The sequence below is a fragment of the Malaclemys terrapin genome, chromosome 1, assembly GCF_027887155.1.
Source record: "Malaclemys terrapin pileata isolate rMalTer1 chromosome 1, rMalTer1.hap1, whole genome shotgun sequence".
Lineage (NCBI taxonomy): Eukaryota > Metazoa > Chordata > Testudines > Emydidae > Malaclemys > Malaclemys terrapin.
In genome coordinates, this window is record NC_071505.1 from 14,408,837 (window position 1) to 14,429,114 (window position 20,278).

At 42.6% G+C, this 20,278-nt stretch overlaps 1 protein-coding gene across 5 annotated transcripts in view; it reads right to left on the reverse strand.

The window, feature by feature from the left end:
* Window positions 1-984: 984 nt before the first annotated feature.
* UPF2 (UPF2 regulator of nonsense mediated mRNA decay) overlaps window positions 985-20,278 on the reverse strand; it is a 121,268-nt gene continuing 101,974 nt past the window's right edge. For 2 of the 5 annotated variants that reach the window (XM_054016486.1, XM_054016480.1), the window contains one exon: window positions 4,112-4,583. In XM_054016486.1, the coding sequence (XP_053872461.1) occupies window positions 4,550-4,583 (34 nt within the window). In that variant the 3' untranslated portion in view covers window positions 4,112-4,549. Of the gene's footprint in view, window positions 2,244-4,111; window positions 4,584-20,278 lie in introns of those variants that run through there. The other 3 variants (XM_054016472.1, XM_054016497.1, XM_054016491.1) reach the window with 2 other exon arrangements.

Here is a 20,278-nt window from a genome sequence, read left to right on the forward strand (position 1 = left end):
CATATCTTAACACTACCAAGTCTAACTTTGTTGCCCTTCTCCTGACTAATTTTTCAGTATCTTTTGGAAAGTAAGATGTTAATATTTTACCAACTTGATATATAATTGTAATCAATACTCTGGGGACAGCATTCAGTCAATAGAAAAATCTGAAAAATGATTAATCTGTCCACATAAAGAAATTGTGAAAAATGTGAAATACATCTACCTCTCTCTAATACAAATAGGTTAAGAATGAGGAGAGAACCTAGACAGCAGCCAGAGGGAACTCAGGCTGTCTCGATGAAGACTGTACAGCACTATCTGTGCAGGGCCGGTGCTACCATTAAGGCAAACTAGGCGGTTGCCTAGGGTGCCAAGATTTGGGGGCACCAAAAGCAGTGCCCCCAATTTTTTTTTTTTTTTTTTAAAACAGCGTTCCTGGGCTGGGTTGCCAGCGGCGCACTGACACGTGCGGCTCAGACTCCCTCTCCCAGCGCAGCAGCCGCTCCATTTCTCCTGCCTCCCAGGCTTGTGGCACCAATCAGCTGTTTGGCGCTGCAAGCCTGGGAGGGGAGGAGAATTAGAGTGGGGGTGGCATGCTCGGGGAGGAGGTGGAGCAGAGGTGAACTGGGGTGGGGAGCTGCTGCACGGCTCCGGGGGGGGCGGGGGGAGGAGCGCCTCAGGGCAGAGTGGGGGAGCTGCTATGGGGGGGCGCCTCAGGGCGGAGGGGGAGGCAGGGAGCTGCTGCAGGGCTGGGACGCACGGTGGAAGTTTTGCCTAGGGCACGAAACTTCCTTGCACCGGCACCGTATCGGTGTCTGATCTACTTTGTCAGCTTGTTGAGGCAGGGACCATCTCATGTTTGTACAATGCCATATACTCCTTATGACACTCAAATAGGTGAAATACTGGCCAAAAACATCAAGGGTATACAGTACATAATGTATTAATATGATTTCAGATAATCGTTTACTTCAAAATGAAGTTAGAGAGAGACACTAATTCTAAATTACAACACTTTATTGCAGCATCGGCAAAGGTCAGATTTCTGAAGCTGGTGAAGATCGGGCGGCATTTCTGTATGAAATGTTACAATTTTACAAGTCTTTTTATTCTACATGCAAAAACCAAACCAGTGGTAGAAAGAATTTTAAAAGAGCTAGAAAAAAAGATTTAATCAAGTAGTAGCATACAGATGTGCTCTTTAACTGAATGTACTACACCTACCTGAAAGCGAACAAAAAAACACAACTATGCTAATAAATAACAGATTGTCAGAAACGGACCAAGAAACCTCTTTTCTACTTAGAAAAAAAATAAAATAAAAATTCTATTTATTTCCAGACTTTTCTCTCTCTCTTTTTTAGACACAAAGGCTTGTCAACCCGTGAAGGTCAACCAAACATTTGGATCCGCTCCTTGATGTCCTTCTGTCATGCTGACTGGCACATTTTGGTTTTCAATGATACTTACAATGGGGCTCAACTATATCCCTGTTCCTAGGCTGGTGTCAGGCTGTTCTATGCAATTTGGGTAAACACTGTGTCAATAAACTTCACATTTTGTCTTTAACCTTGACAGACAATTTTATCTCTTTGCCTCTGTTTGATTTTCCCCCTCCCACCTATTACTTTTAGAAAAAGGTTATTGTTAAAACAAAAGCCTTCCCTCTGTGGAGTATCTGATGTTTGGTAATTGATCATAATTTCGTCATCCTACATGTCAGGGTTTGCCATAAGATTTTACTGCTTGCTCTACACTTTTCTACTGTAGACTTGAAGCCCCCAAAAGAATATTCTTCTGCCACAGAATGCTCGATTCAGAGATAATATAACTCCCACTGGGTTTAGAACTTTCTTTGTTTTTCCTCACATCGAGCCATCAAAACTCTTCCCGTTCCAGTGTAATCCATCTTATTTTTAAATTGCTCTTTGTTGTAACTGAACTGCTCACTGGTCAAGTTAACCATCTCATTTATTTACTTCCATTCTCATGAGAAGATTAACCCTCACACGGTTCCTGTAACAAAATGCTTTTTTTGTAGGCCATGACTTGGAAGCTTCCACTTGTTCTGTTTTTAGTGGAGGCTGGTGTTTCTTCCCCACGGCTCCAGCCTGTCCCAGGTTTCGATTCTGAACTCTCTAGACTGACATGCTGAGATGTGTCCACGGCTCTCATTTAATTGCTGGAGGACTCCACTATCCACAACATCAGAGATACAGGACCTAATGAAATGACACTTGCTGCTGGATCAACGTCTCCTAAAAGGGGGAGAAAGAAAGGAAATGTATTATCCTTGAAGTACCAAAACCATGAAGTTGTACAGGACAAAGCTGGCCATTGAGTCCTTCATATCTGGATCTGGTTTATGGCCATTCCTACCCCTTGTAGTTTATATACTTTAAATTCCATCTTTTCACTTTATAAATACTTTTACAAAAATTGTGTGTGTCAAAGAGGGATAAATATACCACCATGCAAACAAACCCCAGGAGACTGACCAGAGAAATTCTCCTTCCTGACCCATCTCCTCCAAAAATGGGGAAGCTAAGCTTCATTTCAAGCACAAAAACTGACTACTGTGAGACAAGGCTACTGAGTAAGCATGCACCATTGTTGAAATGTAAGTAGATTTTACCTTCACTTAAAATAAACTTTGCTTTCATGCATAATTTATTTCTTGCTGTACAAGATGTAACAGATGTGGGTAAAGTTTAAAGAAAAACTAGAGCTGGGCTTTCTAGAGTCAAATACTGAAGTGTTCTGAAAAAACTTGTAGACACACATTAAAATCTTAGGTTATACCTAATATGTGAAGCAATTCTATCTGGGTAAAAGGATGTAAACATAAATGAAAGTTTATGCCAGTATGGTGAGATGTGATATCAAGGGACCAAGGTTACATATAGTATGTTTGCATATTTCTGTTTATGCTGTTAAATGTATACAATAAAATATACAGAATATGCAATTGGGCTAAGTTAACACTACCATTGGAATCTTTACTGTTGTATTTTTTTTACTGTTATTTCAACTGTGTGACTTTAGTGTTACATTAATATAGATTTTTGTAGTGCTTTTTGCAAAATAAGTAGCACAGGCTATATCTTTGCAAAGGAAGAAGCTTGAATTTTCATATCTTTAATTAAATGAAACAATTACCGACTGCCACAGAATTTTGCAAAAACATTTTTTTTTTTTTTTTTTTTTAAACACAATTTCTTCCTGTCTACTATTGATGCAATTTTGGGGTTTGGCTGCATGTGTTCTGATGCAATAATCTCCCTCATGCAAAATCTCCCACTAACAACAGCTGCCCCTATATTTGTGATAGAAAAAGTAGAGAATACACAGTTTTCCCTATCTTTTGTATGATATGTCTCAGAGCGGAGGGGCAAGAGTAGACTGCTAAAAACATTAGCAGAAGCCCACTAAGCATGTTCAAAAATAATATTTCAGTTACTTAGAAAACTTTTCTATTATTAAATTTGTTCCTCCCAAACCTTGTAAAGCTGCTAAACTCCCTTTATTAAGAAATATTTTCATGAAAAGTTTCCAGTTAGAGTCTTTTGTGTTATAGGCACGACTAAAAAAAATTATAATTTCTTAAAATGGGGAAAGACTATCTATCTTAGCCCTTGACCAAAACACACAAAAAAAAGACCAACAACATTACCTTTAGACTAGATCAAATATGGAAAGATTTTTAGACAAATTATGAAAATCGGCTCTGAAAATAGGATACTAAAATTGAATCCGTTCTGCATTTTGTTTTGTTACCTGCAAAACTTACTTTGCATTTCTAAAGCACTTTACAAATATTAATGTTGACTGCAACCCACAAGATAGATAAAGAATATACAGGGCTCACTTCACCCACCACTGTAACGCAGCCATGTCTGAAGTAGAACAGGGCCGGCTCCAGGCACCAGCTTAACAAGCAGGTGCTTGGGGCGGCCAAGGGAGAGGGGCGGCATGTGAGGCAATTTGGAGGCAATAGGTCCCTCACTCCCTCTAGGAGTGGAAGACCTGCCGCTGAACTGCCGCCGCCGATCGTGGCTTTTTTTTTTTTTTTGGCTTAGGGCAGCAGAAATGCTGGAGCCGACCCGGAGTAGAACATTGCAACTATTTAAAAGTGCAAAGTACACTACAGTCTAGGTTAGGAAGTGAGGAACCCCATACACATTTGAAACAGGGGGATTTAGATAAATAGATAAAGGTAATGATCCAAATTGGAACGTGGGCAGGATTCCCGGGAGAATACACCTACTCTCATGAAAAACACACAGTCTTGTTGCATAAGTAGTAATCCTTGAGAGTAATTCCATCAAGGGGATCTGCTGACATCAAACCATAAGAGCAAAACTCTTACAGTTGGTTAATGCACCAGATCCTCAAGTTACAGATTTCCACTCAATCCCTTTGTCTCCTCCACCAACCCAAAACTCCATGCCCTTTTCATTCCTGAAGTAACCTCTTTCTTCTTGCGTGCCAAGTGCCCTCTCTCGGCCTCCTCCAAATACCTTCTCTCAAAACTCACTTTTCGGTGTGTTTTCCATGACTAATCTCAGCTTCGGCGCTGTCTGCTCCCTCTCTCTCGCCTGACCGTGTTAAATAAAGAAACAGGAACGACACGAAACAGACACACAATGAGCATCTGATTTCTTTTTAAACATTACTGTTTCATTAGCAGTTTTCCTTCTTACATCTTATGTTGCTCATAGTGGTGTTTTCTTGCTTTACCACCACCTCAGTTTGGACTGTATGATCTTCAGGGCAGGGACCTTGTCCTTAAAGAACCATGCACACCAATGACAAGTAATATGTATATGCATGTGAACACAGACAGAGGCTGGAGTACTAGCTTAGGGATTTCAAGGCCTGGATTCAAGTTCCTGCTTTGCCACAGATTTCCTGTGTGACCTTGGACAAGTCACTTAATGTCTCTGTGTCTTAGTTCACCATCTGTAAAACGGAAATAACAGCACTTCCTTACCTCACAGCGGTGCTGAGGATGAATACATTAAAGCTTGTGAGGCCTCTGGATGTTACAGTAGTGTGTGGCCATGCAAGTACCTCAGATAGATTTTTATACACAGGAATAATAGTTGATTATACATGGGATGGAGGAAATCTCAATGATTAATACTTGGAGTCAATCTAAACATGTTAACAGGTGTGAAGTTGCTGAAAGGTAATATTTCTCAAACACACCTTTTCTTCAAATTACATACTTTGTTTTAGTCTATCCCTTCGGATGCCAGAAAAGGATAACACTAGACAAGAAACAAGAGTTATCAATCTCCATGTACACTAAGTCTGTTCCTTTGACATGTCAGTTTAGTTTCAGCGTGCACATTATGGGTCTAGTATAGGGTGGAGACTGCTCAGATCAGTTTTTGTAGGATGAACAGACTTAGATAAATACACCACGCAAGCTTTATTCGTTAAAAGAAGTATTGTTTTCATATTCACACAGCCCTAGACTCGCCTGACTTACAGCATCCAAATATAAATAGCTAAGAGCAAGAGTTGAAATTATTTTAATAAACTATTTTACATGCTCATGCTTGCAAACAATAAGATACCTTGAAGCAAAACCAAACCACAAAGCTGGCTATTAACCACTGTATTTAAACTGGTAATATAAGGAAAGTATCCTAAAGTGTAGTACTTTCCAGACTGCCATGAAACTGCAATGCTCTGAGCAGGTTGTTGCGGATCAAAATTTAACATCCTTTATTTAAAACCACTTCAAAAGACAAACAGGTAAAGCATATCAATACAAATTTGCTTTTTATTCCCCTTAACACTAACTGTAACGCTGCCTACCCACCTGCATTACATGAGTGAGAACCACACATCTCCCCCACCTCTGGGAACCCAGTGAGCGCTCACATACTGGTATGAACAGGTAGGAGACATACAGGAATGGGCCCTAGAGCTCTACATCCGCTTCTAACCACCTTGGTCTTGCTCAATTCTTGTGCAGCCTGCTGAACACAGAAAGTATCCCTGCAGTATCCCAGAGACTGGGTTTTCTCATCCCTTGCAGGTGGCACTTACAGTATGTTTACACAGCAAAGAAAAACCCATGGCTGGCCCATGCCAGCCAACTCGGGCTTGCCGGACTTGGGCTGTGCGGCTGTTTCATTACCGTGTAGACTTCTGGGCTTGGGCTGGAGCCCAAACTCTAGGACACGTACGCACCCACCCACCCACATTTCTCTGCAAGGCAGGAGGGTCCCAGAACCCGGAAGTCCACCCAGCAATCAAACAGCTGCACACAGCCTGGAACCCTGCAAGCCTGAGTCGGCTGGCACATGTCAGTTGCTGTCTAGTTGCTTTATACACATACTCTTAAGAGCAGGGGGAACAATACACTGCTCTGCTGGGCTTCACCAGTACTGCAGAAATTTGAGAGAGGAAGGGAGAAACGTGCGTGGGTGTGCATGCAGGCAGATGCTTGTGGCACAACAAGAGAAAAGAACCGAAGAGGGGACTGCAAAGAGGCCAAGACTGGAGGAAGTGGGTGAAGATGGCTGAAGATTGTGATGGAAAGCAGAGTTATTTCAGAGTTTTGAAAACCAAGGCAGCAGTGTTTGAATCTGAAGTGGTTAGGATGCCTAGGAAAAAACAGGATGAGAGCAACAGATCGTATTCCTTGAGGCAAGAATGTAATGTTGCTACAGCCTCTCCACTCCCCCTTTTAAAAGGGTAGGGACCGAGAAAGCCAATAGGAGAAAGCTAATATGGGAGCCAGATAAGGATTTCAGAAGAGGCAGAATCAAAATAAGGATGAAGTCTGGCAAAGATCTGGGAATTGTGACATACCAACATATAGAGCTTGTCTATTCTTGGAAAATTACTAGTCCTAGCACCTAGCATAGACAAAGAAAGACATGTTAAGTCAAATGTAGTCAACTTTAACGTGGAGCTGTGAGGAGAAGCGAAGTTGGGATCCAAGATGACCAAGATTTCTGGCCGTTAGAGTAAAATTGAAAGAAGAGAGAAATGCAAGAAGATGGGGCAAAAGGACAGCTGTATGGAGAGTTATACATGCAGTACCCTTGCTCAATAGCAGAAACAGGAAATGATCATGTTAGCAGATCTAAATTTTCCTTTGTTAAGCTTGCCTTTATTTCTCAGCATTAATAAAACAGGCTTTATTATGGGATTTTAATGAATATTTGGGTAATAAAATCCCAACATCCTGTTATTGTCTTTATGCTTCATTTCTCATTTAAATTGGTTATAGAAAAAAATCAGACAGGGGGAGGGATAGCTCAGTGGTTTGAGCATTGGCCTACTAACCCCAGGGTTGAGAGTTCAATCCTTGAGAGGGGCAATTTAGGGATCAGGGCAAAGAAAAAAAACAGTCAGGGACAGTACTTGGTCCTGCTAGTGAAGGCAGGGGACTGGATTTGATGACCTTTAAAGGTCCCTTTCAGTTCTATGAGATAGGTATATCTCCATATATTTATATCATATTATGTAAAATAAGTGATCCCAAAACTGTCATGACAAATTGTTCCACTGAAATCCAATTTGATTAGGTTTGTCAACCAGCAGACAATCATAAGAAGAGTCTTCTTACAGAGCATTAGGTATACAACCCCACAAGTGAAGGAGTTTACACTGAGACTAATTGGTGAGGTTTACTCTTCTCCCAAACAAACCACCCCTTAGAAGCACGCTCTTTGATGTAGATCAGATAATTATTTCCTCTTTGCATGATTAACCTCTAGTTTGCTTTAAAAAAGCTCTCCCTTTAATAGCGATAGCTTAAAGACTAGTTGCTTTTTCAGAAGTTTAAGATGGCATGAAAATCACTATTTCTGTGCTCAAATTTCTTCTTTGCAATCTCTGTTGCATTTATTAATAGATGATTTATATCTTTAAAACACAGGCCCAAATTTCATATGTTGCTTATGTATATTTTCCAGACCTGAAGAAGAGCTCTATTTAAGTTCAAAAGCTTGTCTCTCTCACCAACAGAAGACAATCCAACAAAAGATATTACCTCACCCACCATGCCTCTAATATTCTGGGACCAAAACGGCTACAACTGCATAATATAGAAACAAATCAGTTAAGGCAAGCAATCTGAATATAGTTTAAACCATTCTGACTTTCTGGCCTTCTTAGATATATTTCCCAAAAGTATTAAATATATTTTTAAAAGGTATTTACTTCATTTGAAACAAGAATCTATACCTGAGATTTATACTAGAATAGTTTAGTAGTGGGGCTATCCTTCCAGAACAAAGACTAAAATATTATAATGACTTCTGTGAAAGTATCAGATTGACAGTTTTAAGGACTGAAGTCCTAGCATTATGCACAGAACCAGTGTATAACAGGAAGTGGTAGTACAAACTTTCCCTACTCTAGTCCACCAATGTACCTCAGCCTTGATCTGGAAGGACAATGCCCTTAGGGAGCTGATGGTAAATTGTCTTTATGCCCAGTAAGTCTTGGGTTTCTACTGAGACTCAACAAAATTCCAAGATAGAGTAAGACCGGCAGGTCCTTAGGCCTGACACTAAGCAAGCAGAAAATCTAAGAACAACAACAACAACATTCCTTTGGTTTATGGTCCAAGATCTTGCAAGAATCTAATGTCTAAGTATGAGGTCAGGCAATCAGCAAACTTATTTGTACTCCTAGTTCACCACACAAACAGGAGACTCAGGGGAGTGGCAAGGAACAGAGATCTTTTATAATATTTAATTCTACAATTTACGGTGCCCAGACAACACAGCAATAAGTATAGCATGTGTATCTAAACAAAAATACAACATTCACATTAACTAGAGACAAGGTAATGATTGCTTGAGATCTCAGACATCATAGTAATACTGCTTAAGAATGACTGAACTACTGACATGACTGACTAGATCCATAAAAACTAGATGCTATTGTTAACATTAATTGCAATGGAATATCTTAAAATATAGTTAATGAGGTGTAGTGGTATGGAAAATTTGAAGACTCTGTTTTCACATTACTAAGACTGCTCCAGTAAAAAAATGGAAGACCAAATGCTGAATGTTTTTAAAAATTAAAAACAATTATGGAAAGTGAAGTATTTGACCCAGAAAATTCAATTTTCCTCTGAAAAGGAATTGTGTCAAATTTAGAAACAAAAATCTTTAAACAAACTGGTTAAAAACAAGGGGATTAAATCCTTTTTTAAAGGGTCAGTCTCAACACAACCAGGCCTTAAACAGGAACAGTAGGTACCTAAGCACCAGCTGTTGCCACATCTCTCCTGACATGAATGCCACAATCAAACACACCAAGAAGTGCTAAAAATTAAAAGTTCAGCTTTTGAGTTAGGGCTGTGTCAGGTAGCTGAAGTATTTGGCTTGCTAGGGGATTCAGAACAGGGGGAGAATAAAGCCAGCCAGCTGTTGTAGATGCTGCTTCTGCCACAAAGATCCTTGCTGCTCCTGCTCCTCTTGGTCAAGGAGGGGTTCCCCATTCTATTAGCTCCTGCTCCCTCTTGGCCAGTGGAAGTTGAGAGGAGGGATAGCTCAGCGGTTTGAGCATTGGCTTGCTAAACCCAGGGTTGTGAGTTCAATCCTTGAGGGGGCCACTTAGGGATCTGGGGCAAAATCAGTACTTGGTCCTGCTAGTGAAAGTAGGGGGCTGGACTCAGTGACCTTTCAAGGTCCCTTCCAGTTCTAGGAGATGGGATATCTCCATTAATTTAAAAAAAAATCCTTGTACAAATATTTATTTAAAAGCAATCTCAGACTGTGATTCCAATATAACACACCCAGAACTTTTACTGGCATGAATCCAACCAGGAAGTTTTAGAACAACAACAACCACCACCTGCCTTCCTTAAAGCAAACATGCCACTATTTTTAGTAAACATTACGGTCACTGAGCCCTGACTCATTACTGTGTGAAATGAACCCCACAGTGTGTTAGTCTGATCAGTAATAGGCACACACGGAAAATGAAGAAGAAAGGAGAGAGCACCCATCACATAAATGGAAAAACAAATATGCTGCTTTACTAACTCACTCTCATCAGAAAAGTAGTGCTTATTGAAACAGGAAATTCCTAACCTAGAGGCCAGATTGCAATACCTTTGCTTACAATGAATAGTACTTTACACCGCAAGTCTCTCTGAAGTCAATGGGAATAAGGCGTGAGTAAAGGGTCTCTCAAAGGAGCCCTAAGTGTTAAGGCATTCTTCAAGATTGTGTTCATTATTCTGTGACCCCTTATTTACTATGCTTAAAGTGTGTGAGTGTAAGAGACAGACAGACACACGCAAAACCAGGAAAAAAAGATTTAAAGCTTGAGGGGGGAGTCGCATAGGGGTGCAGAATTTCTACTAGACCTGCCGCATCATACAGCGCCTGGGAGTCCACTCACTCCACTTCCCCCATGGCAGGCACTGCCCACTTGTCAGTCACACACAAGGGCCTGTGTCCCTTGGGGAGCAGAGTGGAGCCAGGGGCTGGGAGCTGCAGGAGCCTGCAGAAGCAGCAGCCCCAGAATAGGTTCCCAGGATTCACTCCAATCCCCAGTGACTGTCAGAGCACTTTCACCACTGAGACCCTCCGACTTCACTGAATGTCACTGCATTCCCAGCCCTGTATCCCCAGAGACACCCCAACCCAATGAATGTCACTGCACCCCGCAGCCTGCTATTACCAGAGATCCCCCAACCTGAATCTCAGTTAAACCCCCAATCCATCCTGCCAAACTCCAGTATGTATTTTGTTCTAACAATTTGTATGAGGCTTGTTGCCTCATTAAAAAAAAAACCTAGTAAGTATAAATAGTGTAATAAGCTAAAAATGGTGTGCAATTATGGAAACACACACACACACACGAAATTGTGAATTGTCTGAATCAAGTGCATGAAAATTTATTTTGGCTGGGGTTCTGATACGCCCCCCCACTTTTTTCAAACTGCTTTAAATATTGCTTATTTATACAGTGTAATCAACATGTAGATAAATGTGCAATCAACATGTACAACGGATAAATTTGCCAAACACAGAAGAGGTCTCTGGCTCTTGCTCTACAGAGGTTACTGACTAAAAGGCACAGCAGATAAATTACAGCATAATATACAATACAGGCAGAATGGTAAGCATTCTATAGCTTGCAAAAGAGGAACCATTTAAAGCTCTTTACTCCAAAAATCTGGCTTAGCTCACTCTGAAGATGCCTACCTCATTGTGAAAGCCTAAAATGATGTATTTTTAGATGATTTTAACATAGAAGTATTTCAGAATGGTATCTAGAAGTAGCTACTAATCTGCAAAAAAACTCAGACTTTATAAAAAGGTTTAAATTGTGTGTCTGCTGGTCGGGCAGCTGCATTTAAAGGAAAACTCTACTGCTTTTCTAATACATGTTGTTGAGATAGATATTTGTAAGAGATTAGTATATAAATATGTATTAAACAAAGGCCTGCAGAGGTTACAATAATTCAGTGGATGTGAGTGGTTCAGAAGCCTTGTCTACACTCCATAGCCAGTATAGCTATGTCGGCAGAACCCTCTATATTGCGTCTCCACTAAACCAGCAGATGGAGTGGTTCTGCCAGCATAGCTACACTGCCTCCCCAAATGGCATTACCTATGCCAACAGAAACACCCTATGCAGTTGCATCTACACTAGGGGTTCTGCTAGCATAGCTATGTTGGTTAGGGAATGTGATTTTTTTCTTCACACTCTCAGCTGACACAGCTATGCCAGCAAAAATCTGTAATGTAGTCCAGGCCTGAGCTTGCACACACCACAGGCTCAGCTGCGTTCCTGTAGGAAGGCTGAACTGAGATGTGAAGTTTTTCCCAGTGACCTCAGGCCTGGTCTACAACTTAGGTCAATGGAAGCCGCCTTATGTCGACATAATAAATGTATGCAGCTACATTACCAGGTCCTTTCTGCCAACCTAACTCGCCTGTTATGTTGACTTAATTACTCCACTTTCGCGAGAGGCATAGCGCTTAATTTGATGTTGATGGGTCGATAGAGAGGCAGCATAGATGCAGCATTGTGTAAATTAACTGAATTGACCTCCAGGAGATGCCCCACAATGCTCCGCTGTCAGGGCCGGATGTAGGGGCAGGCAACTTAGGTAACTGCCTGGGGTGCCGGGCTTGTGGGGCGCCGGGGTTGGTGGGGCGCCGGGGTTGGTGTGCTGTTTTTGTTGTTAGTGACAAAATAGAATAGAAAAACCAACTGACTAACCTTATGGCAAGGAAGGTGCTTGATAACATTGATGCGGTTCAGTAAAGTGAAGTACTAGACCGTAACAGTGGACTGCACACCTGACATTAATCAGTGAAAAAATGTCATTTACAGTAAGATTTGTTGATGACAAGGATGGTTGTATTCAAGTAAAGGAACACTTTATCTGTTTGCAGTCGGAGGACGACTCTACTGGAAAGGCCTAACAGAACTGTTTAAGAACATTTTAAATGAGAATAAAATAAAGCTTCAGGACTGCAGCGGCCAACGCTACGACAACAGCATGAACATGAAGGGAAGAAACAGTGGTGTCCAGGCAAGGATCCTTGCACTGAATCCAAGAGCTTTCTTCATGCTTTGTGGCAGCCATTCTCAACCTGGTTATATCAGATGCAGCATCATCTTCTTTAGATTCAGTCTCTCTCTTTGGAGTACTGCAAATGATATACGTCCTGTTTTCAGCATCAGCTATCAGGTGGAATATCCTTATGGACTGACACAAATCTGACTGTGAAGCCATTAAGTGACACTCACTGGGAGAGCCTCATTGACAACATAAGGCCAGTGAGGTACCAAGTGATTGAGGTTTATGATGCCCTGATGGAACTGGCGCAGTCGAGTAAAGCTGAAGCCAGAATCCAACACAAAGCGCAAAGCCTGGCAAACTAGATCACTGACTTCAAATTTCTGATCTCAATTGTGGTTTGGCACAATATCCTGTTGCAAGTAAATGTTGCAAGCAAGGCATTACAGACTCAGTCGATGGACATCGCAACTGCTACCACTTTGATGAGAAACTGTCTTGATTTCATTGTGTCCTACAAAGACAATGGATTTGAAGATGCCATCACTGCTACCAAAGAAATGGCAGAAAACTTAGGAGTGGAGCATGTCTTCAAGGAAACTTGTATTCACTGGAAGAAGAGACAGTTTGGTTACGAGAGCACAGATGAGGTGATGGGAAGCTCGGAAGAAAAATTCAAGATGAAGTTTTTTTGCTTGCTCATTGAAACTGTTTGAGTGTCCACTGAGGAAAGGTTTGGACAAATAAAGCACCACAAAAAGACCTGGGGTTTTTTGAATGACCTTAGTAAGCTGCCGGTGTACAGGAAAATGCTTGAACAACGGACCTTCACCAGATGCTGATACATGGGGAATGTTCTGACGTCAATGATAAAGACCTCTATGTCGAATAGGACAACATCTATCACAGTTTGCAACATGGGAAGCACTCTCCACTCCGAGTTTCCAACTAATTCATGAAAGAACTGAAGGATACTTTTCCTAATGTGTGGACAGCTTTGAGGATTCTGTTCACACTGCTGGTCACAGTTGAGAATGCTGAGCGCAGCTTTTCGAATCTCAGGCTCATTAAAACACATCTTAGATCAACCATGGCTGACTAGACTGACATTGCTTCTTATTTTATTGCTTGAAAATGCCGTTGGCCAGTCTCTGGATCTCTCTGACACAGTGCTTCAGTTCGCGAAGGCAAAGGTGAGAAAAGCGAACTTTTGAATAAAATGACTAAGGTTAACTTTCTAAGGTTGTCACCTATTATAATGCTATTTAATACTGGCCCACCCAGTGTTGGTGCACAGTTCAATTTTTTGATGTTAGTATATTTCAGTTATTCTTAAAATTAAAAAGTTTCTAGAAGCTTAGAGGAAATTAGTTTGCTTATATATGGCATGAATAAAAACAGATTTACAGATTCTAGCGTGCAGCTTTATCATCTTATATGACAGGGATAAATCATATATGCAAATTGTGCATCAAAGTTGTGAAATGGGCTACAAATGCAAAAAAAAATAAGGTATTCAGAAGTTTAACAAATGAAGGGGGGCTGCCAAAGATGCTCCTCGCCTGGGGTGCCATTTGGCCTAGGGCCAGCCATGTCTGCTGTGACTGCTCCGGAGATTGTTTTCAACTCCGCTGCATAGCAGCCAAGTACACAGGAAGCAGCCTCTCCCCTCCTGAAGCCCCAGGAACTTTTAGAATCATAGAATACCAGGGTTGGAAGGGACCTCAGGAGATCATCAATCCAAGCCCCTGCTCAAAGCAGGACCAATCCCCAGACAGATTTTTGCCCCAGATCCCTAAATGGCCCCCTCAAGGATTGAACTCACAACCCTGGGTTTAGCAGGCCAATGCACAAACCACTGAACTCTCTCTCCCACCATTTCCAGTTTGATCAGCATGGAGAGCTTGGCAGCCCAGCTGATCATGGTGACTCAATGCCCTAAACGTTGTCCAGCCTGGAGTACACACGAGGTGGTGGGACCTTATTGGTAGGTGGGGAGAAGAGTCTGTGCAGGCACAGCTCCAATTCAGCTGTAGAAACATTGGCATCTACGAAAAGTGGGGTATGGTGAAGAAGCGATGCACCAGAGACACGCGTAAGTGCCGCATGAATATCAAAGAACTTCGGCAGGCGTACCAGAAGACAAGGGAGGTGAACAGTCGTGTTGGTTTTGTGCCACAGACATGCTGCTTCTACAATGAGCTGCATGCGATTCTCAGCGGTGATCCCAGCACTACCACCAGATGTAGCATGGATACTTCCCAGGAGTCTGAGTCCCAGGCCAGCTCAGGCAATGAGGAGGACACTGTGGATGAGGAAGAGAATGGGAGACAGGAGAGCAGGGGATCCATTCGCCCCGAGAGCCAGGAGCTATTTTTAACCCCAGAGCAGTCCAGCCGGTTGCATCGTGGCCGAGCATGATGGGAAGGCACCTCCGGTGGGTCCGCAATTCCAATCAAACTGAAGGGGTTACATGCTCTTATATCTTATGTTTCATCTGAAGAAAAAGTGAGGTGTGGTGGGTATCTGTTTCCCAGTGTCTGCTCCAACTATGCACAGAGTGCCCCCCCCGGGGAAAAGACTGTTTATATGCACAGGGGTGGACTGGGAATCCTCCATGGAGATCTCTAGGAAACTCTCATGGAGGTACTCTGCAATCATTTGCAGGAGGTTTCTGGGAAGGGCTACCTTACTTCTTCCACCACGGTAGGACACTTTCCCATGCCACTCCAGTATTAATTCTGCTGGTAACATTGCGGTACACAGCATAGCAACATAAGGACCAGATCTGTACCCTGAGGCTTGCAGAATCTGCTCCCTTGCTGCCTCTGTTACCCTGAGAAGACGGATATCATAGGGTCACCTAGGAAAAACGGGGAGAAGTTTTCATTACAAGAGCTTGTACGCAATCAATAGATCATGTGATCCCCCACCCATGGTGATTTCCGAGTCCCTCAACCAGAGTTTCCCTAACATGCCTGTGGTCTGAGTGGCTGGGATTAGCGTTGACCTCAGAATCTGCAAGCCCAGGATGACTGCTACAGCACTGGGGGGAGATGGGTGGGGTGGGTTTCTTGTGTTCTCTTGTGGCTGCAACCCCCACCGGAGCTGCTGTGGACAAAAACCACAGGTTGGGAGGCTTAACACTGGTCCCTGGTCTCCAAACACTGACCATGGTGCTATGGGAAAGGAGCATTGTCCACCTGCCCATCTGTGCTCCTGACGTGCCTGTAAGTTGTAGCACAAGGCCTGTTGCCCATGCCGCTGGCCCATACTCACCATGGCTGGAACAGCAAACCGGTTCACTGAATAGCTCGGGATACTGATTATGTTCTGGCTTGCACTTCAGAGTAATAAGGGAAATTATTTTAAAATATCTACTTTGTACTAGACCCAGTGTATGCACTGACAATAGTTACTTTGTGCTTTGCATGCCTTACAATGGAAAGCTTGGCCTTCAGCACAGCCTCCACACAGACAGAGAGGGTTTTGCAAATTAGAAGATGGAAAAAGAGAACGCACGATGACATATTCAATGAGATAACAAATGCCTCTGGGACAGCTGACACGGAGCTAAGAGCATGGAGATTTCAGTGTCTGAAAAACTGGACATGGACAGGGAGAGCATCCCAGGAGCATGAGCATGTCACACAGGAGGAGATGCTACGGATTATGAAGGACCAATCAGACATGTTGAGGGATCTGGTTGAGCTACAAGAAAAATGGCTTGAGGCTAGACTCCCTCTGCAGAACAGCCTGCAAACATCACCCTATTCCCAATCCCCCTCCCCAAAAGGTTCCAGGATGTGGGGCGTGGGTGGGGAAGAAGGTGCAGTATCCCTGCCACTCAATACTGGGGATGGTACTAAGAACAAAAGGCGGCCATTCAAAGACCTTTGATAGGCAAGACTTCTGTGCTTACACAGAACAAATTGACTTGGTTTCTCCCCTCCCAATTTTATCACACCGTTTGCCCAAGGTTACCGGTAAATTATTTTTCTGGTCTTTCAGTTTATGTTTGTGAAATAAAAGTCGAGAATGAAATACTCTGTTTATTCCAAGTCTGGAGGCGAGGGGAGGAGGGAGAGGTACAGGGAAACTGATGCAATGGAAGGGATTGGTATGGAAAGGCACAACAACACACATTACTGTGGCTCATTACTGAAACAGGTTTTCAAAGCCTCCTGGAGTTGCAGGCTCTTCTTATTGCCCTGGTAGCTGGCTGCTCAAAATTACCTGCCAGCCTATCCGCCTCCACGCCGCACTCATGCGGAAACTTCTCTCTTTGCCTCTCAGATATTGTGGAGCACAGAGCATGCAGCGATAACAATGGAGATATTGCTTTCACTGAGATCTAACCCAGTATGCAAACTGCGCAAACGACCCTTTACACATGTCAAAGGCACATGCCACCACCATTCTGTCCTTGCTCAGCCTATTGTTGAACCACTCCTTACTGCTGTCCAGGTGGCTGGTGTATGGCTTCAGGAGCCATGGGAGCAAGGGGTAGGCTGGGTCTCTCAGAATCACTATTGGCATTAATATGTCATTAATGGCTGTTTTGCAATCCGGAAAGGAAGTCCCTGATTGCAACTTTCAGAACAGACCTGTGCACATCATGCACCTTTCCTGCCCATCCCACATGGATGTCAGTGAAATGCCCTGTAATCCACCAGCACTTGCAATACCATTTGAAAAGTATCCCTTACGGTTTATGTTCTCTTTGGCGAGGTGGTCTGGTGCCAAGATAGGGATATGCGTGCCATCTATTATCCCACTGCAATTAAAGAACCCCATTGCAGCAAAACCATCCACTGTATCCTGCACATTTCCCAGAGTCACTACCCTTTTTAGCAGAAGTCGATTAATGGCCCTGCAAACTTGGATCACAACTCCTCCCACGGTGGAGTTACCAACTCTGAATTAATTCCCCACAGATCAGTAAAGCAGTCTGGCGTTGCAAGTTTCCACAGAGCGATTGCCACTCGCTTCTCCACTGTCAGAGCAGGTCTCATTTTAGCGTTGCTGCATTTCAGGGCTGGGGGAAGTTCTTCACAAAGTTCCTGGAAAGTGGCCTTCCGCATTCTAAAGTTCTGCAGCCACTGCTCATCATCCCATAACTACATAACAATGCGATCCCACCAGTCAGTGCTTGTTTCCTGGGAACAGAACCAGAGCTCCACGGTGTTCAGCTGCTGCGCAACTGCCAGCAACAATCGGGAATTGTTTCGTTCTATGACTTGCAGCAGGGCTGCTTGAAGAACATCAAAATGTTTCACATGGTAGCTCCTGTCTCAGCTCTGGAAATACCGCAGGATAAGGCGAGAGGTCTTTGTAATGCTCACAACAAGAGTGCACAGCTGAGCGGAGTCCATGCTTCTCGAAAATAGGCATGAAAAAGTATGAGTTGTTTGCCATTGATATCAGAGTAGGGGAGGGAGGAACTTGCATTATGGGAGGTCAAAGCCATGTTCCCATTCCACCCTGCGACAATGTTTTGGTCCCATGAGGCATTGCAAGCCCTTCCCAAAAGCCCCTGCGGCTAATTGCACTGTGGGATAACTACCCACAGTGTACTGCTCTGTGCACTGATGCAAGCGCTGCTAGTGAAGACACACCCCACCGAGACAGCGAGCGTGGTGTGAACATGCCTGACCGACAATTACTGAAGCAGACACATGCCGATTTAAATTAAGTTGACTTAACTTTGTAGTGTAGGCTTTCCCTCAGAGTCAGAGTTAGCGGACTGTTGTTTCTTTGGAAAGTGTCAGAGTATATTTTAAAAGTTTATGGAGATCAAGTTTAAAACCAAACTACATTAGTTTGGAGGAGGGGCGGGGGGTACTTTAGACACTTTGTCTCTAAGGACCCAAGGAAGGGAGAAGGAACACAGGGGAAACCTAAAACTTCCAATCCAAAAGTGCTACCAAAATGAAGCTGGTGAGATTATTGGACTATAGGACTGGAACACAAGACATAAGCTTTTTATTAGTTAATAAAGGGAAGTTTCTATCCTCCTAATGTTCCCCTTTATCCACCACCAAATTAATCAGTGTGTGAAAAAAGGAGGAAGCAGATCAACGAAGTGCACACCAGGCAGGGCAGTCTGTGTGTACAGAGGTGTGTTTTCTATGTGCATGGAGAAAAACTACCAATTTATGTCTTCACTACAGAGTTAACTCAAGTTACATTCCAGATTGAGAGTGGCCACACTGAATTAACACTCAAGCTGCACATAGCAATTTAATTTACAGTCAATTACAGGTGATTGTATTATGATGAGATGATCTAACCTGAGCTGTACCCTGAGAGGACAGCCAAGTCAAGTTAAAAGCATCACCACATGAGACTTTAAAATGTGTGTGTGGGGCAGGACGTGGTTTTGGAGAAACACTCGAGTTAACTCTGTAATGAAGACAAGCCGGTATGAGGTAGGCAAAAACAAGGTAATTGAAAAACAAACTATGTTTATTCTCTGCCAACACAAATTGCAGATATATGTTGAAACTTGCCTCAGGAAGGGGTGCTAAATTGTCTTATCTCATGTTGGTTTCAGTGAGAAAAACTCCTTCCACCTCACAGGAGCATGGCTGCTTCCACACAACAAAGTTTTACCACGCCCTTTTTATTCGTTAATTAATTATAAAAGCCATTTACACCTTTTTTGGTAGGAGATGATAGGAGTCTGAAATTCTAAGTAAAAAGGAGGTTTTGTTTTTTGTTTTTTGAATGAAACTACTCAAACAAACTGCAGATTCATTCTCTGGAAAATTTGTCACCAGCCTCTGGAGTTTCAAGAGCTTCAATTTCTACTCAACAAGATGTGTTGGAACAGCTCTGACTTATTGTGCCTGATCACTGGTGTGTCTAGTCCAGGACCCTTGCCTTTGACTGGGCCAGATTTGGATGCTTCAGAGAAGATCAAACCCATCCCATAATTCACCTGGCCAATTGCGGATCTTCATAAACCACGGGGGAAATTCCTTCCTTCCTTTTCATCATGAAATTCAATTTGCTCTGTATCTTTTTCCTCCACTTTACAAAACTGCAAATGTTACTCACACTTAAATATATATAATCAGTTTTTAAATTGAACTGAACAACTTGCTTCAACCTCTTCCTGCAGCACTGAATAATCATAATTCATACTGCCCTGGAAACAGACAGTATTTTACAAAATGGAGAAAGACTTTACTTCCCCGCCTCAAAAAAAGATGTAAAGATGACACTGTACTATATAAAAATATTTTTACCTCAATTTTTGTGCCCTCTTGTTCTCCTATTACTGAAGATTAACAGTAGCTCCCATTTGGTTTCAATTTAAATGTTTTATGTAATTCAGCATTTACTCTTATTGCCAGATTAGCTCATCACAGGTTTGAGAAGCTTTTTGGCATATGAAAGCCCACCACATCATGTCTCTAACCATTTTTTGCTACCCTTCTTGGGATCATCTCCATTGTACTCTCTTTTGAGCAGGGCTTTGGAGCTGTGCTCTGGCTCCGCTCCAGGCAAAAACCTGGAGCTCCACTGCTCCGGAGCTGCTCTGCACTCCAGCTCTGGGCTCCGCTCCAAAGCCCTGCTTTTGAGATGAAAGAATTCATAAATATATTGTTTTTCTCCTGTGACATCAGGATCAGAAACACTCTGCCTTATTATAATGTTTAAGAATATGTCAATTAGCCTCTAACTCATCTAGATTCTAGACCCTGAAATGATAATCTGGAATAGCTCTTTTCATTCCAATATTGCTTTTCAGTATGT